The following is a 27,184-nucleotide window of genomic DNA, read 5'->3' on the forward strand; positions in this document are numbered from 1 at the left end:
GCGGCTGGCTCGTCAGGCTCGCGCATTATCGCCCCATCCTCCCACGAACTCCAGAAGGCTTGAAGGTCAGGGGATGAGGGTAGAGAAGGGAGTTTGGGCTTGGGGGCGAGTCCAGATTCTGTCCTCTTGTGCCTCAGTTTCCCACTGGTTCCCTGCTCTTCAGCCCACCTGAGAATCCCGACAGTAACTGAAAACAACACAGTGATCCAGAAACATGCCAGGCTGCTTCCCTGCAGCTGCTGTGAAACTGCCTGAGCGTCGGGCTCCACAGCCTCAGCCTCGGAAGCAGCCCTCCAGCAGGATCCCAGGGCCTTGCACTTCAAGGCTGCCTTGAATGGGAGGGGAGAACAAGTGGGAATTCCGGCCTTTTGAAAAGGATTTGACGTTGTTTCTGAGAATTGCTGATCAGAGATAATGCCCTCGGGCGGTCCCTTAAAGGGTGGGTGTGTTTTACTCCCGACACCCATCAAGTAACTGGCAGCTCTGTGTGATCCATATTCTGATCAGCTTTATATTTGAATTCAAAGCTGTTTCTCCCGGCAGGACTCCGTGCTTTGCTGTTGCTGCCAAAAACTATGGGGCCAGTGCCAGCTGGTCGGGGGCTTTGGGTGGTGGTTTTTTCAGCACACGGAGAATGTTCTCTCAGTCGGCAGAGGTGCCTTTCAAAACGTGTCTGTGCCGCTGGTCCTCCGAAGGTGCCCTCTGGAGGGGGCAACCCCACTGCCCCTTGGCTGTGTCTGCCTTGTCTGCTCTTCCTTTTTTTTTTTTTTTTTAATGTTTTATTTATTTCTAGGAGAGAGAGAGAGGCAGCATGAGCAGGGGAGGGTCAGAGAGAGAGGGAATCACAGACTCCGAAATAGGCTCCAGGCTCTGAGCTGGCAGTCAGCACAGAGCCCGACGCGGGGCTCGAACCCACGAACCGTGAGATCATGACCTAAGCGAAAGTCGGACGCTTAACCGACTAAGCCACCCAGGCGCCCCCTTGTCTGCTCTTCCAAGGGAGGGTGCAGGTCACAGCCTGGGGAGAGAAGCAGGCCCTGCCTCGGGGGCTGTCTCTGGGTCGGCCAGTCACCCAGAGGCTGAGGGAGGGCCAGGCCACCTTCAACAACCTCTGCCCAAGACTCATCAAATGTCCTTTGGTGGCTGGCTTTGCAGACGGCCTGCCTGCCGCAGGCAGTACCCAGGAGGCACACTTGGTGAACTGGCCTTACTCTTCATCACCCTGCGAGTCGGGTCGTCAGCTGGAATTGAGGTGAGCACGGTCCCGCCGGTGATTCCCTCCACCTCGGTTGTTCGTCCCAGTCTCCAGCCCCAAAGCCCGCGGCCAGACCAGCACCCTTCAACCCCAGAGTTTAAAGAATTTCAACAGTAATCATCACCCGGCCTGCTAGGATGTCAAACCCCATTTGAAACGGTTAAGAAAAATAAACATTTAAAAATACATAAAAATGAACAGCAAACAGCAAAGCCCTCAAGTTGAATTCAAAGAAAGGCTGAAAGAAAAATGTTTCTAACTACTTGTTCTTTCTTCTAGTCATTAGCCTCGGACAGAGCCATGTAAAAAGCCCACCTGTAATGTGTGAGGCTGTCAGGAATAGCGGAGTGGTGTGTTTGGGAAGCATTTTCTAGAGCCCCGCCGCACCACCGAGAACACCTCCGGAGACCAGGGGCTGGCCGTGCGGTTTGGTTGCTGAGGCGCAGCGTGGTGGAGGGTTACCGGGATCCTGACTCAGCTGGTAGGAAGGGAATCAGGAAGGGAAAAGAAAAGCTGATCTAGACTGACGAGGGTGACAGGGGCTTGTCCCCTCCCTGGAAGTCTGGTTTAGCAGTGGCACCGCCTACCTATTTGGGAAACAAAGCAGAGTAAATCTCAAAGGGATCTGGGTTTGGAGTAAGTCTTCTAGTCAAAAAGGCAGGGGATTTACCCTGCAAATACCTAGGCAAATACCCGGGGATTTGTGACCAGGAATTCCAAAACCACTGAATCAGTTTGTCAAAGATCAATTCAGACGGGTCACTGAAACCTTGGGGGTTGTCAAAATTCGAAGGTAAGAGAATGCCCTCCCTATGCCATTTCTAATCCAGACGAAGGCAGCCATCTCTCTGTAAGCCGTTTCAACTGGCTGATACATTGTGTGGCTCATTATATCCCCTACTCTAAAAGTTTCCCTTTCCCCCCTAAAATTCATCCCAGAAACTGTAGCAAATGGGCCATTAGCACACACAGCCCATTGGTGATATAAGCCACGGCGATAACAGAGGAGCATGGAGTGAGGACCCAAGCTTTGTTGGACCCGTGATTCACAAGGCATAACTACCATTTGCGGAGAACTGTACATATGCCAGACACTCTGCATCGGTCTTTAGACCTCAGAACCCAATGGGTGTGGTAACTCCGATTTGAGAGCTGGAGCTCAGACAGGCTTGCTTTTTTCTCTCTTAAGATTCCACCCAGCTGGTTAATGATACAGCCAGGATCCCAACCCTGACTTTCTCCTATACCGAGCTAACTCCAGACTAAATAGTGTGTTGCTGCCACACAATAAAAAGAACACTTTTGTTGTGTAAGCCTCTTGCGAGTTTGCAGTCTGAGGCAGTAGGAGGAAGTGTCAGGATCCGGCACAGGGACAGAAGGAAGCACAGCGGGTGCGCTGGAAATAGAACGGTAGAGTCCACAGTGGAGGCAGGAAGCCTGTGATGGGGAAGGAAAGCGGTGAGGAGCTCTCCAGAAATACAACAGAAAAGGCGGAAGAGCTGAAAACCATGAGGACGGGAGGCAGAGGGCAGAAATCAGGTAAGGTTTGTGACCGCTCCGCTCCTGAGGAAGGGAAGGCGTGAGGCAAACAGATGTGCTCTTTAAAGATGTAACTGTAGAAACGTACCTTCTAAAAAAAGACCTACAGGCTGCCGTCTGAAAGTATTTATCACATCCTTGGCAAAAACGAAAGCAGAGGCCCAGGGAGACACATCCACGTGTCCCCTGTAAGTCATTTGTGTGTGTGTGCATCACACGCCCGGCGTCCCAAGGTGTCTGTGTCCTCACACGTGCCCATAACGCGTGTTTGAACTCCAACGAGAAAGCTGTCTCTATGGAAAGGAGCAACTGCAAAACTTCAGGCCATGAATTTCTTCTTTTCCAAAGCTGAAAGCAGATTCTGTGCCACATGAGCACCTGTCATACTTGTACACTTAAAAGGATGGTTAATTCTGGAGTGTAGCTCAGGCAATTTTGTCTATAAATGCATCTAAGATATTTTAAGGGACCTGTCCGTGGCCCATTTTCACTTTTTCTCCCTTTTCTTCATCCTTTTTCTTCACTCTCCGTATCATTTTCCTCTTCCTGGTCTGAGGTTTGGACCCACTAACATTTCTTGGCATTACTTAGCTCTGCTGGGGACGCTGAGGGACAAAGTAACTTCCTTGTGCCTCCTCCCATAGCAGGGTAGGGTCGGAGGCCAGAACCAGGGGCCTGACAGGTGATCTGATGGGGGTTAACGATTGTGACAGTCTGGCAGTAGAGGGATGGCAGCCAGAGAGTCTGAAAGGACTAGGAGATTCTAGAATCTCATCGAGGGAGTTGAGAAAGAGAAGAATTGACATGGGCAGTGAGAGGGCATCTACCCACAGTCCCAAAGAGATAGGGCCAGAACCTGGACAGTAACAGGAGAGGAACATACTAGACCAAGAGACTTTAGGCAGGTTAAGGGGGCTGGGCTCGTTGAGGCAGCAGAAGGAGGGGCCCAGGACCAGGGTCTGGATATCCTTGCTTTAGGTCATAACTAGGCTCAGACACAGGGAAACTGTGTCTAATAGCTGAGCTAGGATGAGAATGCAGGCCCCCTCAACCTCATTTAGTGTTCATCAGTTTCTGATTTCTTTACCATTTTCTCTCCCTAAGAATTGCAAGTATTACTCGTGGCCATCACATCATCAAACAATGGACAGCTTATTCCTCTGAATATTAATAACCAACAGGATAAAACAGTACAGAACTCAGATCTGCTCCCCCTTGTACTATTAGGTTAATTCAGTCAGGTCATTTGCTGTTTCCCCAATGGGATGTTAATTAGTGTCCTTATATCTGGGTATGACTGTACTTATTTCCTCCAAAATATTCTAGGCAGAGGGTGATGCTGGAATTGAATGTCTTCCTAATTATTAGTGACTATAGGGTACTTTTCTATTTATTTCAAAACCTTAAGATTTCAGAACTGGATGAAATTAATAAAAACCAGCTAGTAAAAGCGCCTTCTTTTAATTAAAATAGAACTACCATATGACCCAGTAATTCTCCTTCTGGGTATTTATCCAAAGAAAGCAAAAATACCAATTCAAAAAGATACATGCACCCCTATGTTCATTTCAGTATTTACAGTAGACAAGCAACCTAGGTGTCCACTGATAGATGAGTGGATAAAAAGATGTGGTATGTATATATATACAATGGAATATTAATCAAAAAAAAGGGATCTTGCCATTTGTGACATGAGGCTTTGAGGGTGTTATGCTGAGTGAAATAAGTCAGAGATAGACAGTTACCCTATGGTTTCACTTACATATCGAATCTAAAAAGCATCTGAAACCAAGCCAAACTCACAGATAGAGAATAGAATGGTGGTTGCCAGAGGGAAGGAGGGTTGGGGGCTGGGCAAATGGGTGAAGGGGGATCAAGAGGTGTAGTCTTCCAGTTATAAAATAAATAAGTCATGGAGATGTACAGTATGGTGACTATAGTTAATAATCCTATAGTGCATATTTGAAAGTTACTAAGAAAGTAGATCTTAAAAAAGTTATCACAAGAAAAAAAATGCTTAGCTTTGTAAGGTGATGGATAACTATGCTAAAATGGTGATCATTTCACAGCATATGCAAATATCAAACCATTATGCTATGGACCTGAAACTAATTTAATGGTAAATGTCAAGTACACTGCAATTTTTAAAAAATGTACTTTTTTATTAGAAGTGAAAACTGAAGTTCAGAGAGCTAATGGTGGGAAGATACGGGGACAGAATAGAAGTTTGTGACTTCCTTTCCTGTGCTATCTTTGCAATTCTATAAGGTCATGGCTGTTGAGTCACAGGAATGAAAGCCCAAACACAGGTTCTCTTGGACAAATGTGTCACTGACAGTTGTCCCTCAGACTGTACAAACACATGCAACAATTCAAGTAATACTTTATAATGATCTGTGTTTGAAAACTTTCTCAGGAAAGCACACATGTGCACCCATACACACTCTCACACATACACACGGACCCCACCCTCTCTCTCGCTACATTTTACACAACCAACCATCTCAAGGACTAAGTGCTGCAACCCCTGCCTCTTCTGGAGGAACGCGGACACAGGGTAGGCCTGAAGTGCAAGGAAGTCTCCATCTCCCCAGGAGAAGAACCCGTGGCTCAGAGTGTCCACGCATCCTGGTCGCTGCCCAGAGGCCGGTGCCCTTACTGGGCTGGAGGCTGGGGGATGGGGATGCAGTGAGGCAGAGGATTCCTGGCTGAGCAAATCTGCATCCCACTTGGGGAGGTTAGTCTCATCTCCCCGTTTACCTACATTATCAGGAAGGAAGACTGTAGAGCCACAAATGGTACATAATGTGTGTCACATTCCACAATTACATGAACTTTTGTGCTACCTTTCCCAGGGCTGCTCTAACAAATTACCATAAACTCGAGGGCTTAGGGCAACAGAAATTTATTCTCTTAGTTCTGGAGGCCAGAGGTCTGAGACCAAGGTGTCAGAAGAGCCATATTCCCTTCCAAGGCTCTGGGGGGAGGGTGTTCCATACTGCTGTCCTAGCTGCTGGGGGTCACCAGCGCCACCTGCCACTCCCGGGCTGCGGCTGCATGTCTCCAGCCTCCACCTCTGTCGTCCCATGGCCGCCTCACCTCTTCATGTCTCTCCAAATCCCTCCTCTCCTGCGAAGGGCCCCAGTCATTGGGCCGAAGGTCCACCTGAATCCAGTATGAACCATCTTAACTTGGTCACATCTGCCAAGAGCCTATTCCCAAATAAGGTCACGTTCACAGGTACCAGAGCTTGGGACTTCAACATCTCTTTCTGGGGACACTGTTCAACCCACAGCAAGTAGTAATCACACAGCTCACTATTCTGTTCTGGTCCATCCCCACCGATAAACACCTCACGCTTCCTCCAGCTTGGTGTGCTCCTGGATGCAGCCAAGGTAGCCAGGGCAAGCGCCATCCTGTCCAGGGGCAAACGTTTGCAGACGTCTGCTCACGCCCTTGCAGCCCACGGTACTTCTTTACACGTTAAGCCTCTCCTACGTTTTTAAACTCCTCGGTCAATTTACATTCCCAGCTTTTGTTCTTCTGTGTCTCTTCCATCCTGGCTCCAACATGCCTAATAAATGAAGTGTGTTTGTGGGGTCATTTCAGCCACCAGTAAAGGCTCTTCTGCCAGCTCCCCAAACCAACATGGAACTTTAAAATAAGCACAATCCTGGGACATTTCGAAACAACGCAAAGAGGGAATGTATCAGTCATGAAACAGTTCACATGAGCTATTGGTTTTTGAAGTAATGCCTTCATTCCTAAAAGGTCTCAGTCTCTTCTTTGTTCATTTTATATAGGTCATTAGGGTTGTATCCTTGGTGTTAGGTAGTTACTGAAATTGGGAATCATCCCTTTACTTTCGGAGTGAATGTTCTGCAGAGGCAATTTTGTTTTCACATTAAACTCCAGCATTTGTGCAGAAGAGAGATTTCCGTGGGGCTCCAAGGATACTTCCGGTGGATCAGCATTGGCTCTGCCGCAGGGTGACTTTGGCTTCACACACAAATGTCTATTTCCGCGATGTCTGTCCAGAGGAGAGCCCAGCTGGAGGTTACAGGGCGACACAAGGGAGGCTGTCACTCAAAGAGCTCCAGGTAGTCGGGCGGCTCGTCCTGCTGACCACAGGGGTACCGAAGGAGCTCTCTCCCCAGGGAAGTTATGGGTTCCTCCTGTGAATCAGAAGGCACAGGTCAGGCTGGGCTGTGGCTGGGCGGGTGGGTAAGCCAGCATAAATAATAACGTCATGCCCTTTCTGCCTCCTCGGGGTATATAACTTCCTGCGTGCCCTTAAGCTTTGTTAGTTTCTGGCAATCTTTAAAGAGATTTTTCTCATCTGCAAACTGCAGATTTTCTCATCTGCACATTTCCTTCCCAGGCTTGCGTTCTAAGGAAGAGTGCTCTCAGATGCGGTCAGTGTGTGCACAGATTTTTAGTATCTTCTACATTCTCTGCCCCAGTGGGTTCTCCCTGAGTATTTGAGGAGGAACTAGGTTCAATGAAAAAGGAAATGCAATTAAGAATCCTGATTATCCGGAAGAATTATCAAAGACTAATCCCCCCATTACTTGTCTCAATCTTTTTTCCTGTAATTGCCTTTTACTGCTAGAGCTGCTGCAGGACAACAATTCACAGAGCAAATTAAGTCTGCACATGGCTTCACCTTGTGATATTCCACCAGGTCCGCCAGCGTGGCGTGCTGCAGCCGGTCCACACCCAGGAAGCTATAGGAGTCCGTCGAGGCATCTATGAGGAAATGTTTGCAGCCATCCTCAGACAGATAGGACAGGGCATAGCCCTTGATCCTCTCACTGACTCGGATCAGAAAACTGCCTGGCACACATGTGCTCAGAAGTTCATTTGCTCTCTTTAATGTAAGGATTCCTGTGGGAAAGAAAAGCAGGTAGTTTAGCCAAATCATTTCCAGAACTTCCTTCAGTTAAATATAGCTGTGTGGATAAAGTTTAGTAAAAAGTAAGAGCACCTCTGAGTCCATTTTGGGCTTCTTAAGAATACAGTGCAGTACCATTCATCCTCCGGTATTTGGTAACTGGGCAAGCAGGGTAGTTTATATAAGCGCATAGATAATATAAATGAGAGCGTGCATGTTTAACCTTCAGAGTACGTTTCCACCCGCGCACCAGCGATCACACCACAGGTGTTAGGTGGCTTCTGTGTCTGGCATCCTGGAAGCATTAGATCTGGAAGGGGACTGGAAGGTGCCCTCCTCAGTTTATTGATGAGGACTCGATGGCCTGGAGGGTGATCCACCATGGTCTAAAACAGTGCTTCTCAACCAGCACAATGTCTGGAAGTGTATGATAGACATTTTTGGTTGTCACGGGCAGGGGGTTGCTCCTGGCAGCCAGTGCAGAGAGGCCAGGGACGCTGCTAAACATCCTACAGTGAATAGGACAGCTTCACACAGCAAAGAATTATCCAGCCCAAAGTATCAGTAGTGCCGAGCTGATGACCCTGGTCCAGGAGTCAGCAAGTTAGTGACAGACCAGGATGGGTCCAGGTCTACAAGTGCTCTCTGCAGGAGCTACTCCTAAGTGATGCTTCAGTGGCATTTAAAGGAATACAAGTATTTACATATAAACATATATATGTATATATGTGTATACATACACTTATGTATTTATGTCTCCATGTTTGTCCCAATATATACTAAAAAGAATAAAACTCTTCATATATATTAAGTTTAGATAGTTTAGATGCTTCATGAGTTCACACTAATTCAGACCAGCCTTTTCTCCAACTAGTCCAAACTCATGGGGTGTGACTCATACTCCCAATTTCCCTTCTTATTCCTATTGTAATTCATCAGGTGAATCACTAAAGTTGCAAAACATATAGAAGGTATGCAAACACATCTTGTAGAGAGGGTAACGTTCACTTATTCAGCAAGCTCGGATTTGGGAGGAGGAGTGGTATTCTCCATGCGACTCCCTGCCCCCTCCCCCTTCTGTTTCACCTCTGCAGAGAGAAGCTCTTGATTCTCCTGTTCCATAGTTAGCTCCGTACTGATACTCTGTATCTTATTATTAGGGGAAAAGAACAAAAACCTCCTCCTCGTGAAAGGGCAATGGATGGATTATTAAAGCCCTTTAGTCTTGTTATTAGTACAAGTATCTGAGAACTATCCAGAGCAAAACATCAAATAAAACCCTCTCTATTTTCTTTTTTGTAAGTAAAGTTTTAATAAAGGGGAGATTTAAAAATCACCTGTTCTTGGGGCACCTGGGTGGCTCAGTTGGTTAAGTGTCCAACTTCAGCTCAGGTCATGATCTCACGGTTTGTGAGTTCGAGCTCCATATCAGGCTCTGTGCTGACAGCTCAGAACCTGGAGCCTGTTTCAGATTCTGTGTCTCCCTCTCTCTCTCTGCCCCAGCCCCCCCTCTTAAAAATAAATAAACATTGAAAAAAGCGTGCTCTCTCTCCCAGCCAAGACAAACCACTCAGCCCTTCTCCTGCCTTGTCTTCTCCCGTGCACCATTCAGGAGGCCCTGGAGCCTGCACCTTGAAGGCACAGTGTGCAACCCCTGTGAGGCTCAAACCCAGTGAAACACCAGGATTAGAACTGGGGGTGCTGAAAAGTCCTGGCAGGTTCCCCCCACTCACAGAGACGAAGCATCTCTGAAACGGCCTCTCTCCTCTGGCTCTATTGCACTGAGGCCCAGCAGGGTTACCGATGCCTGTGCATTATCTTCATTCCACCAGTTACCTTTCTGCCCTTTCCTGGACAAGACGGGGCCAACGCAATCTGTGGTTTCACTGATGCCGAGTGAGCCTCTTGGGTCAGCTGCTGAACTGTCCACTGTAGGTGCTCAAATGATGCCGATACAAGTTCCAGCGGATACGGACCTGCTGCTTCTGTGTTGGTCTGTCTGACCTTTCTAGACACATGTCATCCTACTCATAGATTACAGAGGATGACCATAAGCTGAAACAAGGCAGCAAGTAACCAGCCGACCCTGAGACTAAACATGACCGAGGTTTCAAGACTCTGTGTTTGATTGTCTATGGAACCAGGGAGAGTTTTCAGACACTGAAAACTCCCCTTCAGAGGTGAGGGGCCAACAAACCACGAGTGAAGGAAAAGCAACATTCTGGAAAAAAGATTTCTCTCTTCTTGCAGACTTACTGACAGGCTAACTCTGAACTTCCAAGTTACTTCAACAGATGGGGTAGATGTTATAATTTATAACATCAGCATGTTATCCAGATGGATTTAGCTTCCTAAAATGAAAGCTACTCTGGAAAATTCTAACTGAACCTCGATTAAGGTAGGTTAAACTCCCCCTAAAATCAGGTCACGTAGTAGCTGTAAATCAAACTTCCCCAAAGCTCTTAAACTGTAATTATTACACGCAGATCTTGGCTCTGTGTAATCTCCAGAGACACAGGAACACAATAAAATGATTTTGTGGCAAATCACAAGTCATAATGGAAACTTGAACACAATGGTATTGACAGCAGGTTCAGAAGTTAAGTGCTGTGGAGAAGATGCTTTGTTCCTCTTGCTTTACAACAGGATTATCATTCCTGAGGAGCACATTGTTTTGGCTCGTCTGATGATACTGGTCCAAGTACAGTTTGTTGTTCCATCAAGGGCAGTGGACACATCCAGGGATACCTCGCTATGATCGCTACCAAGCAGTAAGCTTTGCCTGCTTGCAAAGAGAGTTCTTGAATGCAAAGCCAGAATCCAGCATCCAGTATTAATCACTGTGGACTTGGACAATCGCCTCACAGGTACTGATCATCCCGACATGCCCCAGTGCGTGACACTAAGAATTCTGAAGCAGCAGTGTTCGTCCAAGCCTCCTAAAGGCAGTGACTCCTCCAAGCAACCTCCCTCCCTCTGGCTCTCTTCACACACAAGAACCAAGCCTCTGTGAGTTCATAGGAGGATTTCTGTGCTAGTGAAGAGGGGTGAATAAAAGCTTTTACTTTATCAGTTTTTGAAATGAACCAGATCTTCACTACCCATGCTCTATTTTAAGCTGAATCCAGGCAGGGTGTGGCAGGACTCTGGTCCAGAAGAAAGCAGATGTCACTGCATGAGGTCTAACTGGACAGCTTCTGGCTCTTGAAGATCCTGGGGCAGAACTGGCTAAAACCCCTGAGAGCCTGTGCACCCAGCGTGGAGTTTCACAACAGCAGGAGTTGAGAGGGAGCAGAAAGAAACATCCCACTCCTTTCTCTGTGTGATGCCAGGGCACTCTCTAGAAAAGTACTATTTGACAGAATTTTCTGTGGTGACAGACATGTCTGGGCCAGCCACGTGGAGGCCACTAACCATATGTGGCTACTGGGCACCTGAACTGTGGCTAGTGTGACTGAGGGCCTCAACCTTTCATTTTATTTAATTTTTAAAAATTTTATTATTGTTTTTATTTTTTTATTTTTTGAGAGAGAGCATGTGCACAAGCAGAGAAGAGATAAAGTGTGAGGGAGGGAGAAAATCTCGAGCAGGCTCAACCCAGAGCCCCACACAGGCTCCATTCCAGGACTGCAAGATCATGACCTGAGCCAAAATTAAGAATTGGACATCCAACCCACTGAGCCACCCAGGCGCTCCAACTTTTAATGTTAATTTTAATTAATTTTGATATAAAGAGTCACATAGAGCTAGTGGCTACCATATTAGACAGCACAGCTCTAAACCCCACTGGAATGAAGGCAGAGCTCCATGACAGGCCCAGGACTTTTTTTTTTTTTTTTTTTCCAGAAAAGAGGGTGAACAGATCCTAAGAAACTTGAAATAACCCAGAAACTCTAGCATGGCTCTGGTTGGAAATCTAAGTGGCAGTGACTACCTCACAGAAGGAGGGCAGTTCTCTGGGATGCCTTCTCCACAGCTTCCTCCTGGAAAATGCCTACTTATCTTCCAGGATTCAACTCAATAGCATGAAGCTTTCTGACTCCCCCTGAGCAGTAAGTCAGTGTTCCTCTACACCTGCAGTGCACCTGCTTCCCACCTCCACCTGAGACTCACCTGGTCCATCCAGGGTCTGACCCGGTTCCCCCCTCTATCCTGGAAGATGCCATCCACAGCCCTGTCAGAGTACTCAGAGCACATGCTACTCTGTGTCTCCCTGCCCCATCTCCTCATGGTCTCCTAGAGGGGCAACTTCCACATCTGATTTATTTTCACACCCTCAGCACCTGCCACTTAGAAGATACCCAGAAAAGGACTAATGAGTAGTTTTGTCTTATAATCAAGCCAGAAACTTTCCTCTCTAGGACACTTCTATGCAGCTACTGCCCCTCACCTGAGCACTGTTATCTGTAGGGACAAGGGATACACTCGTGTTCTCTGAAGCACTGCTGACTTTGTTTATATGGGTATATCTGTGTGACCTACTTCCAGAACTTGGAAAATATGTGTTTCAAAACCAGATGAAAGGTAACCAAAGAACTGTAGCCTGTAGAGTTCTTAATGTCTGCCTGGCACTCCTCCAAGGGTGCATTATTTCATTTAATCCTCAAAGTGGCCTGACAGACAGGTACTGTACTGTTCCTACCCTCAAATCACAGAGGAGAAACTCTGCATCAGAGAGAGAGTTCATGGTGTGCGTAAGGTCACTGAGGTAGGCCAGGAAAAGTGCTGGTCTTGAACCCAGGCAGTCTCACCCGAGTCCAGGCTCTCACCCACTCAACAGAATACTACCCCTGTGCTAGTGTTTCACACTGCTCAACCAGCTTCCATTTACTACTTAATTCTCAAACAGCTCAGAATAAACACAACTGGTATTATTATCGTCACCACACAGATGGGAAAACTGAAGGAGAGGAGGTATGTGCCCAAGGTTATAGGATTAGTTAGTGATGGTTTCAGGTCTCTTGTCTCTCTTTCAAGTATTTTGTTTCTTTTTTGTTTGTTTTTGTTTTATTTATTTCTGAGGAAGAGACAGCATGAGAAGGGGAGGGTCAGAGAGAGAGGGAGACACAGAATCTGAAACAGGCTCTGAGCTAGCTGTCAGCACAGAGACTGACGCGGGGCCCGAACCCACAAACCGTGAGATCATGACCTGAGCCGAAGTCGGACGCTTAACCGACTGAGCCACTCAGGTGCCCCAAGTATTTTGTTTCTTTAACCCCACTGGGCTCATGAAGTTTTCCTGAAATTTGCTGAAAGTAAACTATAAGTATTTATTTCATACATTTCTCACCCAGGCAACATAAGGAAGATGTATTTTTCAGTGATGACTCAAGTACAGTCGCCTGGATGTGGGAGTGACACACTGGTGTCCTCTGCAACCTCCCGAAGCTCAGCGCTCCTGTTGCATAGCGCGTCGGGCTTCAGCATTCTCCTTGAGGAGCGTCGGGTCTGCTGAGAGTTGCCCTTGGGCTGCTGCCCTCCCAGAGCTCTGCCCAGGAGACCCTCACTCCTCCTTCTTCTGTCATCTGTCCCATACTCTCTGCTTCTTGGGCTGCCCAGAAAACCCCGCAGGGAGGGGATGGCACTAAGACAACTTTCATGAAGGAATCCATCTCTGCTGTTAAGGTGACATTAAAGTCCCACACTGCAAAGTGCCTAGGTTAGGGGTGTGTAAAACAAAAACTGAGTTTTAGAAGAATTCATTTCTGTGCTGATGCATAGGGGCATATGTACCCCAATGTTCATAGCAGCACTCTCAACAATAGCCAAAGCATGGAAAGAGCCTAAGTGTCCACCAACTGACGAATGGATCAAGAAGATGTGGTTTATCTATACGATGGAATACTACATGGCAATGAGAAAGAATGAAATCTGGCCATGTGTAGCAACATGGATGGACCTTGAGGGTGTTATGCTGAGCGAAATAAGTCAGGCAGAGAAGGACAAATATCATATGTTTGCACGTATAGGAGGATTAGGAGGAACTTAACGGAGGACCATGATGGAGAAGAAGGGGAAAAATAGTGGGGGAGAGGGAGGGAGGCAAACCATGAGAGACTCTTGAATGCTGAAAACAAACTGAGGGCTGATGGGGGTTGGGGGGAGGAGAAGGGGGGTGATGGGCATGGAGGAGGCCACTTGTGGGGATGAGCACTGGGTGTTATATGGAAACCAAATTGACAATAAACTAAGAAAAAAAAAAAAAAAAGAACTCATTTCCAAGTAGCAACCCTGCCGGACAAAAAGGGCATGCCCTATCCACAGGAGGTCTTAAACTTGGATGAGAGTTCTGTATTTCCCCACTTCAGCTTCCTTCCACCTTATGCTTTCTTTAACCCTTTCAGTATTTACAGGAAGTATTTTCACAGAGGCTCCAGGACCTGCCCTAGATCCTTTGTATGGAGGGCGACGCACTGTGACGTCGAGCTTTCACCCTTGGGGTCTCAGGTACCTTAGGGACAAGGAAAAATAGAGCCCTTAAAATATTAGTCATGTTTCCTTAATATTTCAAGAATAAAAATCACATAATTTGTTCTTTCTTCATCACCTTAATGACTAACACTTATTAACCAGGGCTTACTATGTGTCACATTCAACTCTAAATATTCACATATATTAACTCATTGAATCATTAGAATGACTCTGTGAAGCAGGTGATATCCCTGTCTGGAGAGGAGAGACAGAAGATCAGAAGTCATGTAACTTGCCTAAGGCCACACAGCTGGTTGATGGGGCTGGGATTTGGTCCCTAAGATATGCTCTTAACCATGACAACTACTGCCTCCTTTCCCAGAATAAAGAGTGTACAAATTTTATAAAGAAACCACATGACAACAAAGAAAATTCTGACAACCAAAGCAAAGGTTAAAAATACTTCTCAAAAGGAGTGCTTAGGTGGCTCAGTCAGTTGAGCATCCAACTTCGGCTCAGATTATGATCTCGTGGTTCAGGAGTTCCAGCCCCACATCAGGCATGCTGCTGTCAGCCCATTTCAGATCTTCTGTCCCCCTCTCTCTGCCCCTCTCCCACTTGTGCTCTCTCTCTCTCAAAAATAAACATTAAAAAATCTGTAAATACCAGGATCCCCCTTTTCATAAAAAAGAAATCTTAAAGTCAAACCCCCAAAGCAAGTCTCTTTTGCCCCTCTCCCCCCCTTGCCTATGTGGTCCCTCTGGGTCCCTCCGAGAGCACAGTGTAAAAGGACAAAACTGGACTGGGCATCAGTAATGGGAAGCTTGGGGCTCGCAGGCACACGCAGGCCATGACTCCAGTGGCTGGCAGCATTAGGGTGAGGACAGGTGCATCATTTGAAAAACCCAAGTAAGCAAGGTCTTTGGGGTTAATGGACTAATCTGAACATTAATGGAAATATACACTAATGTTTTTGCAGCCAGTTTGCTACACTGGGTAATTTATGAGAAAAGTCAGGGTCTTGAAAAAAACAAACAACAAAAAACAAACAAACAAAAAAACCTACAATGATGCATAGTATTTGCTGCAAAAAAGCCAGCTCTTCTCAAGTCTGAATAAATGTACATAGTTTTAGCCTCTTTATGTTTCATCTTCAGTTAGTTTGGAAATCTGAATACTAGATAGTCAGACAGGAGAACTACAGAGAATAATTCAAAATGCTCTGATGCCATTAATGTAGATGAAGGCTTCATGCTAAAATGTAGGTGAATTACCAGGGCTCCTTGCTAAGGTCATGCTGGTCCCTCTCAAGGGCTGGACAGTGACTGCCAGGGAAGGGGCTTGCACTAGTCCTTCCCAGCCACACTCACACAGGGACATATTCTCACTGCTGCCCACAGCCTACCCAGTATACACAATGTGTGAATCATGTATGTAAATGAGACAGGATGTGCTTAGTAAAGACAGAAACTTGAAAATCTCTTTGTGAGAGGGGGGCAGAATTTTGCTGGCCGCACAGTTAAGAAATGGCCACTCCTCAGCAAAATAGTCAAAGGACTGATTATCACTCATGAGTGCCTATTCCCACGTCCATTAAAATTTTAGCCTGAAGGAAATCTCAGGCAGCCTCTGAGACTCTGACCACACAATCTACCCCATTGTATGCACTTGGTCCTCAAGACCTCTGCAGCAGGGGCTGCGGGCTGGCACACTGCCAAAGGACAGGGACACAGAACTCTGCCTGGACAGCTGGCTCTAGGGAACTTAAGTCCCAGACAGCAACTGCCTCCTCAGAAACGGATAGGACTTGCTCTCCAAGGAGAAGGAAAGTTTGGAGGATGTGTCAGAAATGGAAGCAATCAAAATAGCTGCAGTGTGAACTATACTGAAATCCCACAGATGTTAAAGGGATTTGCTTTTTACGTTGCTTAAAATATAAAATATTGGGACTGAAGCACTTATAGGCAGGTTCAATTATAAACCATGACAGCAGAAGACATCAACAAGAAATAAAGCAGGATGGAAATACTTTATCAGCAGTCTAACTATGTTCATATTTGAATAAGGAATGTTCATTTCATTACATTTCAGAGGAATAATAATCAACTCTTGATGCGTAAAGAAAATATGTGAATCCTCTAACAACAGAAGCAATTAGAAAATTCCTAAATCAGAAATTTGTTCATACACTTATTGCTAGCTTTTCCCCACCTTTCTATTCCCAGTCCCTGATCACTGTCCTGTATTAACAGGAGGCAGGAAATGCTGATGGAGGGAATGAAGATAAGAGTCTGTGGGTTTCTGAATAGACTTTCAAACTTCGGTTTTATTTATTTGTTGACTCTTTGCTCTAAGAAGTGTGAAAAAAACCATGTTAGTGAGTACAATTAATTATATATCTACACGCTTTGGATACTCCTATTCATGAACCAGAATAAGTAAAATGACCTTAAAGGATGTTAAATTTACCCAGAAGGACTCACCTACGAACCATGAACTTGACAAACGTTCTAGCCATAACGTGTGTCCTAAAGACTGCTATAGCACGGTGACGAGATGCAAGAAGAAAATGAATAAAAACAAGGACTGTACTTGAGGGTCAAGATAGTCCAACAGGATGAAAGGAGGGAGACAAAGAGAGAAGAAAACAATCCTTCTTAAGGAAACAAAACCAAACAGACTTAACTATAGAATGCAAGAGATTTAAACCCAAAAAACAGAAGCTACGGCTTTAGCAATTCCAGGACTCACTCCCATCTCTCTGCACCTTCCCTCCCAACCCCGTGCTCAACCTTAACTGGCAATGTTCTGCTCAACTTTTCCAAACAAGTTTATTCCCTGTTTTGGGGGTTGTTGTTCTTTTGTTCTTCCCAATTCCTGTTGCCCTCTGGGGTGACCTCCTAGGAATTTTTAAGGACAGGTCCTAAATAAATACTTGTCAAAACAGCATAGGACAATTTTTGCAGTAATTAAGATCTATTTTATTGAAGTGTTACTTATTCTTCAAATACGATGCTGTTATGACAATATTTTGTGGCAAGATTAGGATTATAATGAAGAGAAAGGCAGAGAGAACAGGAAGGGTGAACTTACTCTTATGCTGTTCAGTTCTGGTAAGCCATAATAACAGAAACATGTGCCCGGCACTGTTCAAAGGACATTATATATATTAGCTGATGAGCTTTTTCCTTAATGTTTATTTATTTATTTATTTTGAGAGAGAGAGAGAGAGCGAGAGCGAGAGAGAGAGCGAGAGAGCACGCACACACAGGAGAGGGGCAGAGACCATGAGATCATGACCTGAGTCAACATCAAGAGTCAGACGCACGGGCGCCTGGGTGGCTCAGTCTGTTAAGTGTCCAACTTCGGCTCAGGTCGTGATCTCTTGGTTTGTGGGTTCGAGCCCCGTGTCAGGCTCTGTGCTGCCAGAGCCTGGAGACTGCTTCAGATTCTGTATCTCCTTCTCTCTCTGACCGTCCCCTGCTCACGTTCTCTCTCTCTCTTTCTCTCTCTAATAATTAAAAAAAACCCCACATTAAAAACAAATTAAAAATACATTTTTAAGAAAAGAGTCAGACGCTTAACCAACTAAGCTACCCAGGTGCCCCTGATGTACTTAAAAAAAAACAGAAAACAAAACAAAACAAAAAACCCTACTCTATAGTGTAGATATAATTATTACCCCCATTTATAGGAGTTGAGCATAACCCAGATCTAAGTGATCTGGTCTTGGAGTCTTGTGCCAACCCTGAACTATACAGTTGACCCTCAAACAACACAGGTTTGAACTGCACAGTCCACTAATATGGGGGTGTTTTTCAATAAAAATAGTATTGTAAATGTAGTTTCTCTTCCTTATGATTTTCTTAACAATTTCGTTTCTCTAGCTTTCTTCATTATAAGAATACAGCGATAATACATATAACATACAAAATATGTGTTAACTGGCTATTGATGTTATCTGTAAGGCTTCTGGTCAACAGTAGGCTATCAGTCGTTAAGTTTCTGGGAAGTAAACATTAATTTGTGGATTTTCAACCATGCAGGAAGTTGGCACCCCACCCCCTGCATTGTTCAAGATCAGTTGCACCCCCTTTCTATGCTAAGAGCTAAGGAAACTCTGTGTTTCTTGGGCTCTACATTTTTTAAAAATCAGCTTGAGATATAATTTATATACAATCAAATTTGCCAATTTTAAGTATGAAAATGACTGATTTTGACAAATGTATAAACTGGGTATCCACTATCACAATCATAATATAGATTGTATTTCTATTACCCCAGACTCTTGTGACCTTGGGGCATTTTATTAAACATTTGAATGTTACATATCTGCCTCTTGAAATTCTCCCCGGGAGTGAGCAAAACAGCATCTGGACAAAGACCTGCTTTTTCCTTATTCTCATAGGTGGGGATGGGGTACATCGCCACTGACTGTGAGATTTAGTGACTTAATTCACTTATTGTAGAAACAAATCTCTGTGGTATTACTGTTCACTGATTTAAATTTCCAAGTTATATAAAAAGCATGACATGGATGTTCCCACTTGTGTTAGTGGTCAGATATGCTGTGGCTTTGAAGTAAAATAGATCTGGCTCTGAATATTCTCACTAGTGGTAGAAGCCCAAAAGAACTTCACATCTCAGTTCCTAGTTCTTATTCTATAAAGTGAGAATAAAAGTTACCTCCTTCAATGTAATGTTTGGCACATATTTGATCCTCAGAAAATTACAGCTCCAAAAGAATCTTCTGACAATTAGAATTAACAAGAGATTTCAACAGTATTAAGAAATTCAAGATCAACATATAAAACATAATTTCTTTACAGCATCAACAACCAATTAGGTAATTTTTAAAAATCCCTTTCAAAACAGAAAAAAAATTACATACCTAGAACTAAATCTAGTTTTCCTTTTTTTTTTTTTTTTTTTTTAAGGTGCATGTCCTATGTGGGAATTTGTTTAATAATTTAAGAAGACATTTACTATGCTCATGGATGGAAAAATACAATAACATAAAGATGGCATGTATATCTCCAAATTAATATACAAATTCAATGAAATTCTATTGAAATTCCCAACAAGCATTTTAAAACTTGACATGTTGCCCCTAAAAGCCATGTGAGCTACATGGGACCAAGAAATGACAATTTCAAAGAAGTAGGAGGAGGGAGAACTTTTCCTACTAGATATAAAGACATAGTATAAATATACAGTAACCCCAGTGGAAAAAGGAAGACTATTTAATGAATGATGCTGGGAGAATTGGCCACTCATATGTAGAAGAATAAATTAGGTGTCTGTACCATATATCAAATACAAAAATAAATTACAGGTGGATTATGTATTATACAACAAGCAAAAACCATAAAGGAAAAGTAGCTAAACTCAACCTCACTGAAATGAAAAACTCCTATGCCTCAAAATGTGCCAAAAATCTAAAATACATTGACTAGGAAAAGATATATGTAACCCATATAATTGATAAAGGATCACTATGAAGAATATATAAAATCCTACAAAGTAATATTGACAACTCAAGTGACCAGAAAAATGGTCAAAAGATTAGAAGTACTTACAGAACACCCCTATCCAAGAACCATGGAAGGCTCAGCCTCACTACAAATCCGTGCAAATTAAGATAAGGTGAGGGCACCTGGGCGGCTCAGTCAGTTAAATGTCCAACTTCAGCTTATGTCATGATCTCATGGTCACGGGTTTGAGCCCTGCATTGGGCTCTGTGCTGACAGCTTGGAGTCTGGAGCCTGCTGTGGATTCTGTGTCTCCCTCTCTCTCTGCCCCTCCCCTGCTCATGCTCTGTCTCTCAAAAATAAATAAATGTAAAAAAATTTTTTTAATAAAATAAAATTTTTTAAATAAAATTTTTATAAATTTTTTTTAATAAAGTAAAATAAAATAAAATTCCACTCTGGACCCATAAGATTAAGGAAAAAGAAAAGTTTGGCAACACCAAGCATAGCAAGTATGTAGGAAAACAGAAACTCTTAAAGACTGCTAGTGGGAGTAGAGATTCATATAATCACTTTGAAGGACATTTGGCAATATTTAATATCATTAAAGATACACATACCTGACTCTCCTAGCAATTCCACCTTTAGATATACCCACTGAAGAAATTATCACATATGTGTACAATGAGATATGTCCAAAGTATAGACCCCACATCATTTTCTGTAATGGCAAAAAAAACCATACCAAATATAGAAAGGATGAATGAATAATGATATGTGTGTATAATAAAATACAAATATCATTATTAAACACATATGAAGCATTGTATGTTTATAGTTTACATATTATAAATAACATATATTATAATATACTGCATAATAGGTAAGACAAATGAGCCAGTCTACCTTTATTTAAATAAAGAAAAATCCAGACAACATAATGTTGGGAAAAAACTCAAGTTGCAGAACAATGCCTATAATATGATACCATGTAAATGTTAAACACAATATTGCATGCTTTATAGAAGCATATATTTGTGTTTTATAAAATATAATGTATTTTATAAAAATTCACATGCATATACATATATAATGAGAGTATGAAAATGAAAGGATAATTTCAAAAGAGTGGTTCACTCTTTGGGAGAGAAGTATATAGAATCAAAAAAGGCAGTAACAGAGGGGGCTTAATTCTTTCAGGCTTTCTTTTCTTTTTTTAAGTTTATTATTTATTTAAGACAGAGAGAGAGAGAGAGAAAGAGAGAGAGAGAGAGGTGGGGAAGGGGCAGAGAGAGAGGGAGAAAGAGAATCCCAAGCAGGTTCCACACTGTTGGATGAGGGGCTTGATCTCACAAACTGGGAAATCATGACCTGAATCAAAATCAAGAGCCAGATGCCAAACTGACAGAGCCATCCAGGTGCCCCAAGTTTCATTTCTAACATTCACTGTACTGTATTCTGGAATATAAATAATATCCAGGATAATAATAATATACTGTATCCTAGATATAATATTTGTTACATCGCTGGTGTTAGTCATAGCTTCCTTTGTACTTAAAGGGAGAAAAACCACACATAATGTGGGTAGGCCTCATCCAGTCAGTTGAAGGCCTTAAAAGAACGAAGACTGACCTTCCCTGAGCAATAAGGGATTCTGCCAGTGTTCAGCCTTTGGACTCGAGCCCAGTCTTCCCTGAGTCTCCGGCCTGCTAGCTTACCCAGCAGATTTGGGGCCCATGAGGCCTCCACAGTCACGTGAGCCAGCTCCTCAAGAGGCTGGCTATAGAAGGATCTTCCGGAAAGACAACTGCAGAGGCCCTATGAAAGGGGTAAGTGTGGCGTGTCAGGGACAGAAGGGAAACGTGTGGTGGAGAGCAGTGATCAAGGCAGGGTTCTTTGAGGAACGTTGTCTGGGATGGGGCTGGAGCAATAATCTGGGGAGGATCAAGCCAGCTCTGTGGGCCCCAGGGAGGAATTTGGGTTTTACTCTCATTGCAGTTTGATTATGTTAAGAACAAGGGACAGTAGAAGAATGATGGAGACTAGTTAGGAGGCTGAGAAGGAGGCCAGATGAGAGATCAACACCAGTTATTCACACTGTGACAAAGTCCAGAACTTTTTCCTATGGGAGGGGCTTAGCAGCAAGGCAAGAAGCTCTGGGACAGACACTGCAGTCTTGCTGGCAGTCCTCCTCATTGAGTGTGAGCATAACCTTTCCAAACGAACCGACATTAATTGCCTTTGCAGAATATTAAAAAATTAGAAAAAGGCCCACTACAAAATTCCTTCACAAGGCCCTCTGTCAAAACTGCTGGGGTTTCCATTCTTCATAATTCTGTGGTTGCACAGTGTAGTAAGGTGGCCTTCAAATTTGCAGGGAGGTCCTTCCCAGGGGGCGGGTGGAAAAGCATCCTGGGAAGGAACCAGGTTACATCAGCTCCCTGGTCTCCAGCCTGCTAGGAAGGATCGTGAGAAGCAGCCAAGAGAGACCAGCAAGTCATTCCATCTGGATCCTAACACCAAACTGAACCATGTAAAAGCTAGAAATGTGCTCTGGCTCTAAGGAAAGCTAACAAAAACTGTAAAAGAACTTGAGAATCTTCAGCGGGTTCTCCCATAAGCCCCTCATAACCAATGGGAACAAAAGTCCAGTAAAAGTTGAAGCCTTGTGGTCTCTGAAGTAAGCTTGCTGAGAGAGGAGAAGTGGTACATGGTTAGGACATGGGTAGGACAGCATACCTAGATGTGCTTGAGATCATCAAAAGATGCTCATGAAGTAGAGTTCAGCACTGCATTTCGGGATCTCTCTTGCACTCGGGATTTTCCAAGCTCTTACATGTCAGAGAGCACACAGCACCCTACTTTACTGCCTCTAGTACTAGCACCTATGGCCAGATATTCATCTCATGATCACAAGTGAGGGAGGAGACCTGAGACAAAGATCTGGGGGGTCTCTGCTCTTCTTTGCCATCACAATGAACGTTAGTGCTCCCCAGGGTCTCGGCCTCGGCCTTCTCTCATCATTCTTCCCAGTTCACTCCTGGAAAGCCGCATCCCTCCTATGCTTTTCATTAAGTGCTAAGAACTCCAATATATTATCTCTAGCCTGTTCCATTAATCCAATTGCCAAATGGATATTTTCACATGACTGCCCCAAAGACATTTCAAACTCATCATATCCCAGATAAGCTCATTGTCTCCTCTTCTTTTCTAATCTCCCATCCTCCTGTGGTCCTTCTCCCAACTGACAGCATGCCACCTCCTGCCTAGCCCCACAAGCCAGAGACCAGTGGTCTTCATTTCCCTTGTCCTTTCCTACCCACTCCCAGCCTGTCTAAAGCTAATTAAAAGAAAAGGATGAAAGTGTGAACTTCCACAGGGAAAAATTAGCTGACCGAAACAGTAACATAAGAAAGGCAGTTTATGGAGTGCATGATAATGGAAGGAAGGGGGCACCTGGGTGGCTCAGTTGGTTAAGCATCCCACTTCGGCTCAGGTCATGATCTCATGGTTCATGGGTTCGAGCCCCGCATCGGGCTCTGTGCTGACAGCTAGCTCAGAGCCTGGAGCCTGTTTCAGATTCTGTATCTCCCTCTTTCTCTGACCCTCTCCTGTTCATGTTCGTTCTCTCTCTCTCTCTCTCTCTCAGAAATAAATAAAACATTAAAAAAAAGTTTTTAAAAAATGGAAGGAAGATGGTAAACCAGTGCAGTAGCTACCATCCCATTATTTTAAACAGAGCTCATGATCAATAAACAATTATATTTCAAAAATATAAGATATGATCCATCTTTTCTTTATCATAGAAACGTGAAATTTTGTCTTCTTAAAACAGAAGATAATGACTTACATGACTATTATATTATTTACATTATACTGTATATTATGTTTTGCTTATGATTTTGATAAATATTTATATAAACGAAAATAAACAAGTTACAATAGCAACAAATTATTACATGTAAAACTCAAGATCTTATTTTTTAATCAAAGCTCCAATCGAATTTTTAGGTCAACTTTATCTTCCTCACTTTAAGCAACTGTTTCAAATAGAACTGCCTGTTAAAGTACCAGGATTTTGAATTACATGAACCAACATTTTCAATTTCTCATTCCTGCTGTTAAAATGAACTGCCACCCTTGTAATCAGGGATGACAACATCTTCTGTCCAATGACACAGAAAGTACAAAGTACTGATTTCCTCAGTGCTTATCGTAAAAAGGGGGGAAAGGCAATATGAAACAGTGGGGCTAACATGTAATTGGCCATGATCTTTCTATTTGTCTTTTGACTCTAATGTCACTCTTTCTTCCAAGGTCTTCCAAGCAGAATGGGAAGAATGGAGGCTTATGACTCAGTCCTGGAGGGGGAGGGGCTCCTCTGGGAATGGACAATTACTGAGGCCTAACTTGCCAAAGAACATATATTTTCAAGGAAAGCTAGACAGCCCCATAATGATCTGACTGCAAAAGCAGCCCATTAGCAGAGAGCCTACTACAAATAATATTTTTCTTTTTAGAAGAGTTTGCCATGTTATAGGCTTGGGGGCCTATTTTTGTGGATATATTTATGTGTGACAGGATACTAGTTAAAAGAGAGAAGCTTTCAACATGATTCAAACCAAGATATCCTTTGGGACAAGTGTGCCCTCTGAGAGAACTCTATTTTTGTTTTAAAGCACTTTTGTTGTACATGGAGCCAATTAGTCCAAATCAGCCACAATTTACAGAAGCAAATTGAGGCAAGAAGCCACTTCTTTTCTTGAACTCCAAGAAACTAAGAAGTCAGTGAAATGTGTGCTGGGTACATAGAGGACTTGAATTAATCAAGTTTCTAGTGTTAAATGGTTTATTAGGTAATATCTGCTCAGGCTTCAACAAACCCACCTGGCAGCCTTAACTACTTAATGGAAACATAGATCAAAGTAATAGAATTTTTAGGTTAAAGATCATAAAGTTCAATTTCTTCATTTAATAGCTGAGGAAAATGAGGCTCAGATAAATTGACCTGCTAAAGAAAAAGATGATTTGCTCAAAGTCACTCAACCGTTAATGGAGAGCTGACCTTGGGATTGCTAAACCAATGCCCTGCCCACCACATCCAAAGGGCATATCTGACTCATGGCAGAGGGTGGCAACAGGCATTGCCATTTGAGAGAAGCCCTAGTATAGGTAAACAGCAGGCACTGTTTTCCCCACCCAGCAGTGTTGTATTTGTGGTGATAAATTAGCCCACAGTACATGCAGAGACCACAACCACTTACTGTTTTCTAAATTCATCATGAGTTTGCAACTCACTGAGAAACCTTTGAAAAACTGCTTGTGAAAATAATTTCAAAGACTCTTCTTAGGCAGCACAAATAAAAGGATGCCTTTATTCTTTCTGCCCTCCTGCTGGATTAGCATAGCTCCGAGCATCGTCAAATGAGGTTCCATCCCGGAGACCTCTGTACTCACCATGGAACCAGGGGGCTATGGTGTCTGAGGTTTTCTGGTAGCCTGCTCGCAGCGGCAGCTGCTCCTCTTTAAACCACCGAATGATGTCCTCCTGGGCAGAGCTGGATGCCATCCTCGTCACTCCCTGATTTCTGTAATTTAGAAAAAGGTTTTCAAGTTGGATTTAACTAATTTGAAAGCAATGCCTTCAGAACTCATATATATCCTATATATATAATCGTGTATATATTATACATATTTGAAAATCTAATTACATGGGCTGAGCTAAGGGAATGTTAGACCCCTAGTTACTGCCATCATACAACTTCTTGAGAGCTAGTTAAAAAATAGGAAAGAGGGGCACCTGGGTGGCTCAGTTGGTTGAGCATCTGACTTTGGCTCAGGTCACAATCTCACCATTCGTGAGTTCAAGCCCCACACTGGGCTCACTGCTGTCCATACAGACCCCACTTCAAATTATCTGTCCACTTCTCTCTGCCCCTCCCCAACTTGTGCTCTCAAAAATAACATTTAAAAAAACAGGAAGGAACGTACATCTGCCACTTGTCCTTCTGGTCCAGTGGGGCTAGTCATGGCCATGAGCTACCGCTGTGTTAAAACATGGATTTAATTCATTTTTAATGTGAATAAAAGCTCCATTAACTCCCAATTAAAGTTTGAGAAAATAAGCACTAAAAAGTAAAATACACCCCAGCACTATTTTCCTTGGGACTATGTTCTTGCAAACAAAAGAAAGCAAATTCAATAAAATAATTTCCTTCCTAACATGTTCATTATTAAACTTTCTCTTCTTTCTGTTTCCACCTCCCTGACTTGCTTTCTTCTCTCCCACTTTGAAGAAGTTTGATTCTGCTAGAGAGAGCCTCAGAACTATAAAGTAAAAAGAAAGAAGAGTGTATGAAGATCGGTAAGAAAAAGATACAAGCAGCAGAATCATTTTGAAATATATCCAGTAGCAGAACTTAAGTTCTGGGATGTAAGTCAATTTCCATTACAAAAGTAACATTGCAATGTAATAAACACATTACCAAGTCTCACACCACAGCCCACTAATTTTGAGCAGAATTCAGAGTAAAAACAATGAGGAGTTTGGATGAACTACTGGGCTGCCTGTCATATATATTAACGTATGGCTCTTTATGCATTTTATGGTAACATATGTCACCAAGAGTTACGTGTGACATATATGTCAGATGTACATATATGCATGTAAATTTTCACATATATACATAAATAGCAGTTTGGAAAAATAGCCTATAATAGTATCAGACACTGCACACACATAAGATTATGTGATGAGTGCTTTTATTAGCCTTCAATTAGGTTCTTTTTCTTCGGGAACTCTTTGGAGATTAAGCAAAACATCTCAGGACAGCCAATCTCTGTCTTTTCTTGGGCTGGCTCCTAGCTGACCTTGGTCATCACTGTTGTCCCAGCCCCAAAACCATCCATTCTGGCTGCCTCACAAGAAGCATTTCACACAAGTGTATTAAGTTGGAAAAAATGAGCTAACTGAGCACAGCTCAAAACAAGAATTGCCCTTATTAAAGGCCACCTTCATTGCCGTCAATCACATACACTGTGCTCTGAAAATACTGTGGGCCAGGACATATTACAAGGCACAGCCCCACCCTTGAAAGAGCCTTGAGAACAGAGGCAGGTCCACAAAGAGCCCAGCTAGGGATCTGTGGCCAATACACAGACAAGCCTGGGTGCTGGAGAGGACCCTGTGCCGGACGTCACACCTTTGTGCCTTGGTCACAGAAGTGCGAGGATTCCTGTTTCTGATTGCCTTTCTTGGGTTTTTGTCCATAAGAAAAAAAATCATTCCCCAAACTGTCGCGTTGTAGACCATGATCATTTAGTTCTGGTCCCCAAGTCACAAAATGGAATCTCTTAGTTGAGTAAGTAGAAATAATTATAGTAGAGGAAAAGGTTCACCTTCCTGTTTCCTCTGAGATCATAATTCCCATTAGGAAAAGCTTTGAAGATAACTACTGACTCCAAGCAAAGGGAGGATTTGTTTGCTTTTTATTTCTCCATACTTGTAACAGAGAAGTATTTTTAGTTTTTATTTCAGAAGGCAGAGCTTTCAGACAGTTCTGTTTCATTCACTCTTTGATTTATCACGTATATTTTAAATATTATCTTTCTACA

At 43.5% G+C, this 27,184-nt stretch overlaps 1 protein-coding gene across 9 annotated transcripts in view; it reads right to left on the bottom strand.

Moving 5' to 3' along the window:
- Positions 1-4,935: 4,935 nt before the first annotated feature.
- SH2D4A (SH2 domain containing 4A) overlaps positions 4,936-27,184 on the bottom strand; it is a 64,516-nt gene continuing 42,267 nt past the window's right edge. For all 9 annotated transcript variants that reach the window (XM_039235617.1, XM_039235623.1, XM_039235615.1 and 6 more), the window contains 3 exons: positions 25,028-25,158; positions 7,461-7,681; positions 4,936-6,969 (listed from right to left, as the gene is read on the bottom strand). In XM_039235617.1, the coding sequence (XP_039091548.1) occupies positions 6,877-6,969; positions 7,461-7,681; positions 25,028-25,158 (445 nt within the window). In that variant the 3' untranslated portion in view covers positions 4,936-6,876. The remainder of the gene's footprint in view (positions 6,970-7,460; positions 7,682-25,027; positions 25,159-27,184) is intronic.

Source organism: Hyaena hyaena, unplaced genomic scaffold (assembly GCF_003009895.1).
Source record: "Hyaena hyaena isolate Hyena2069 unplaced genomic scaffold, ASM300989v1 scaffold_100, whole genome shotgun sequence".
NCBI lineage: Eukaryota > Metazoa > Chordata > Mammalia > Carnivora > Hyaenidae > Hyaena > Hyaena hyaena.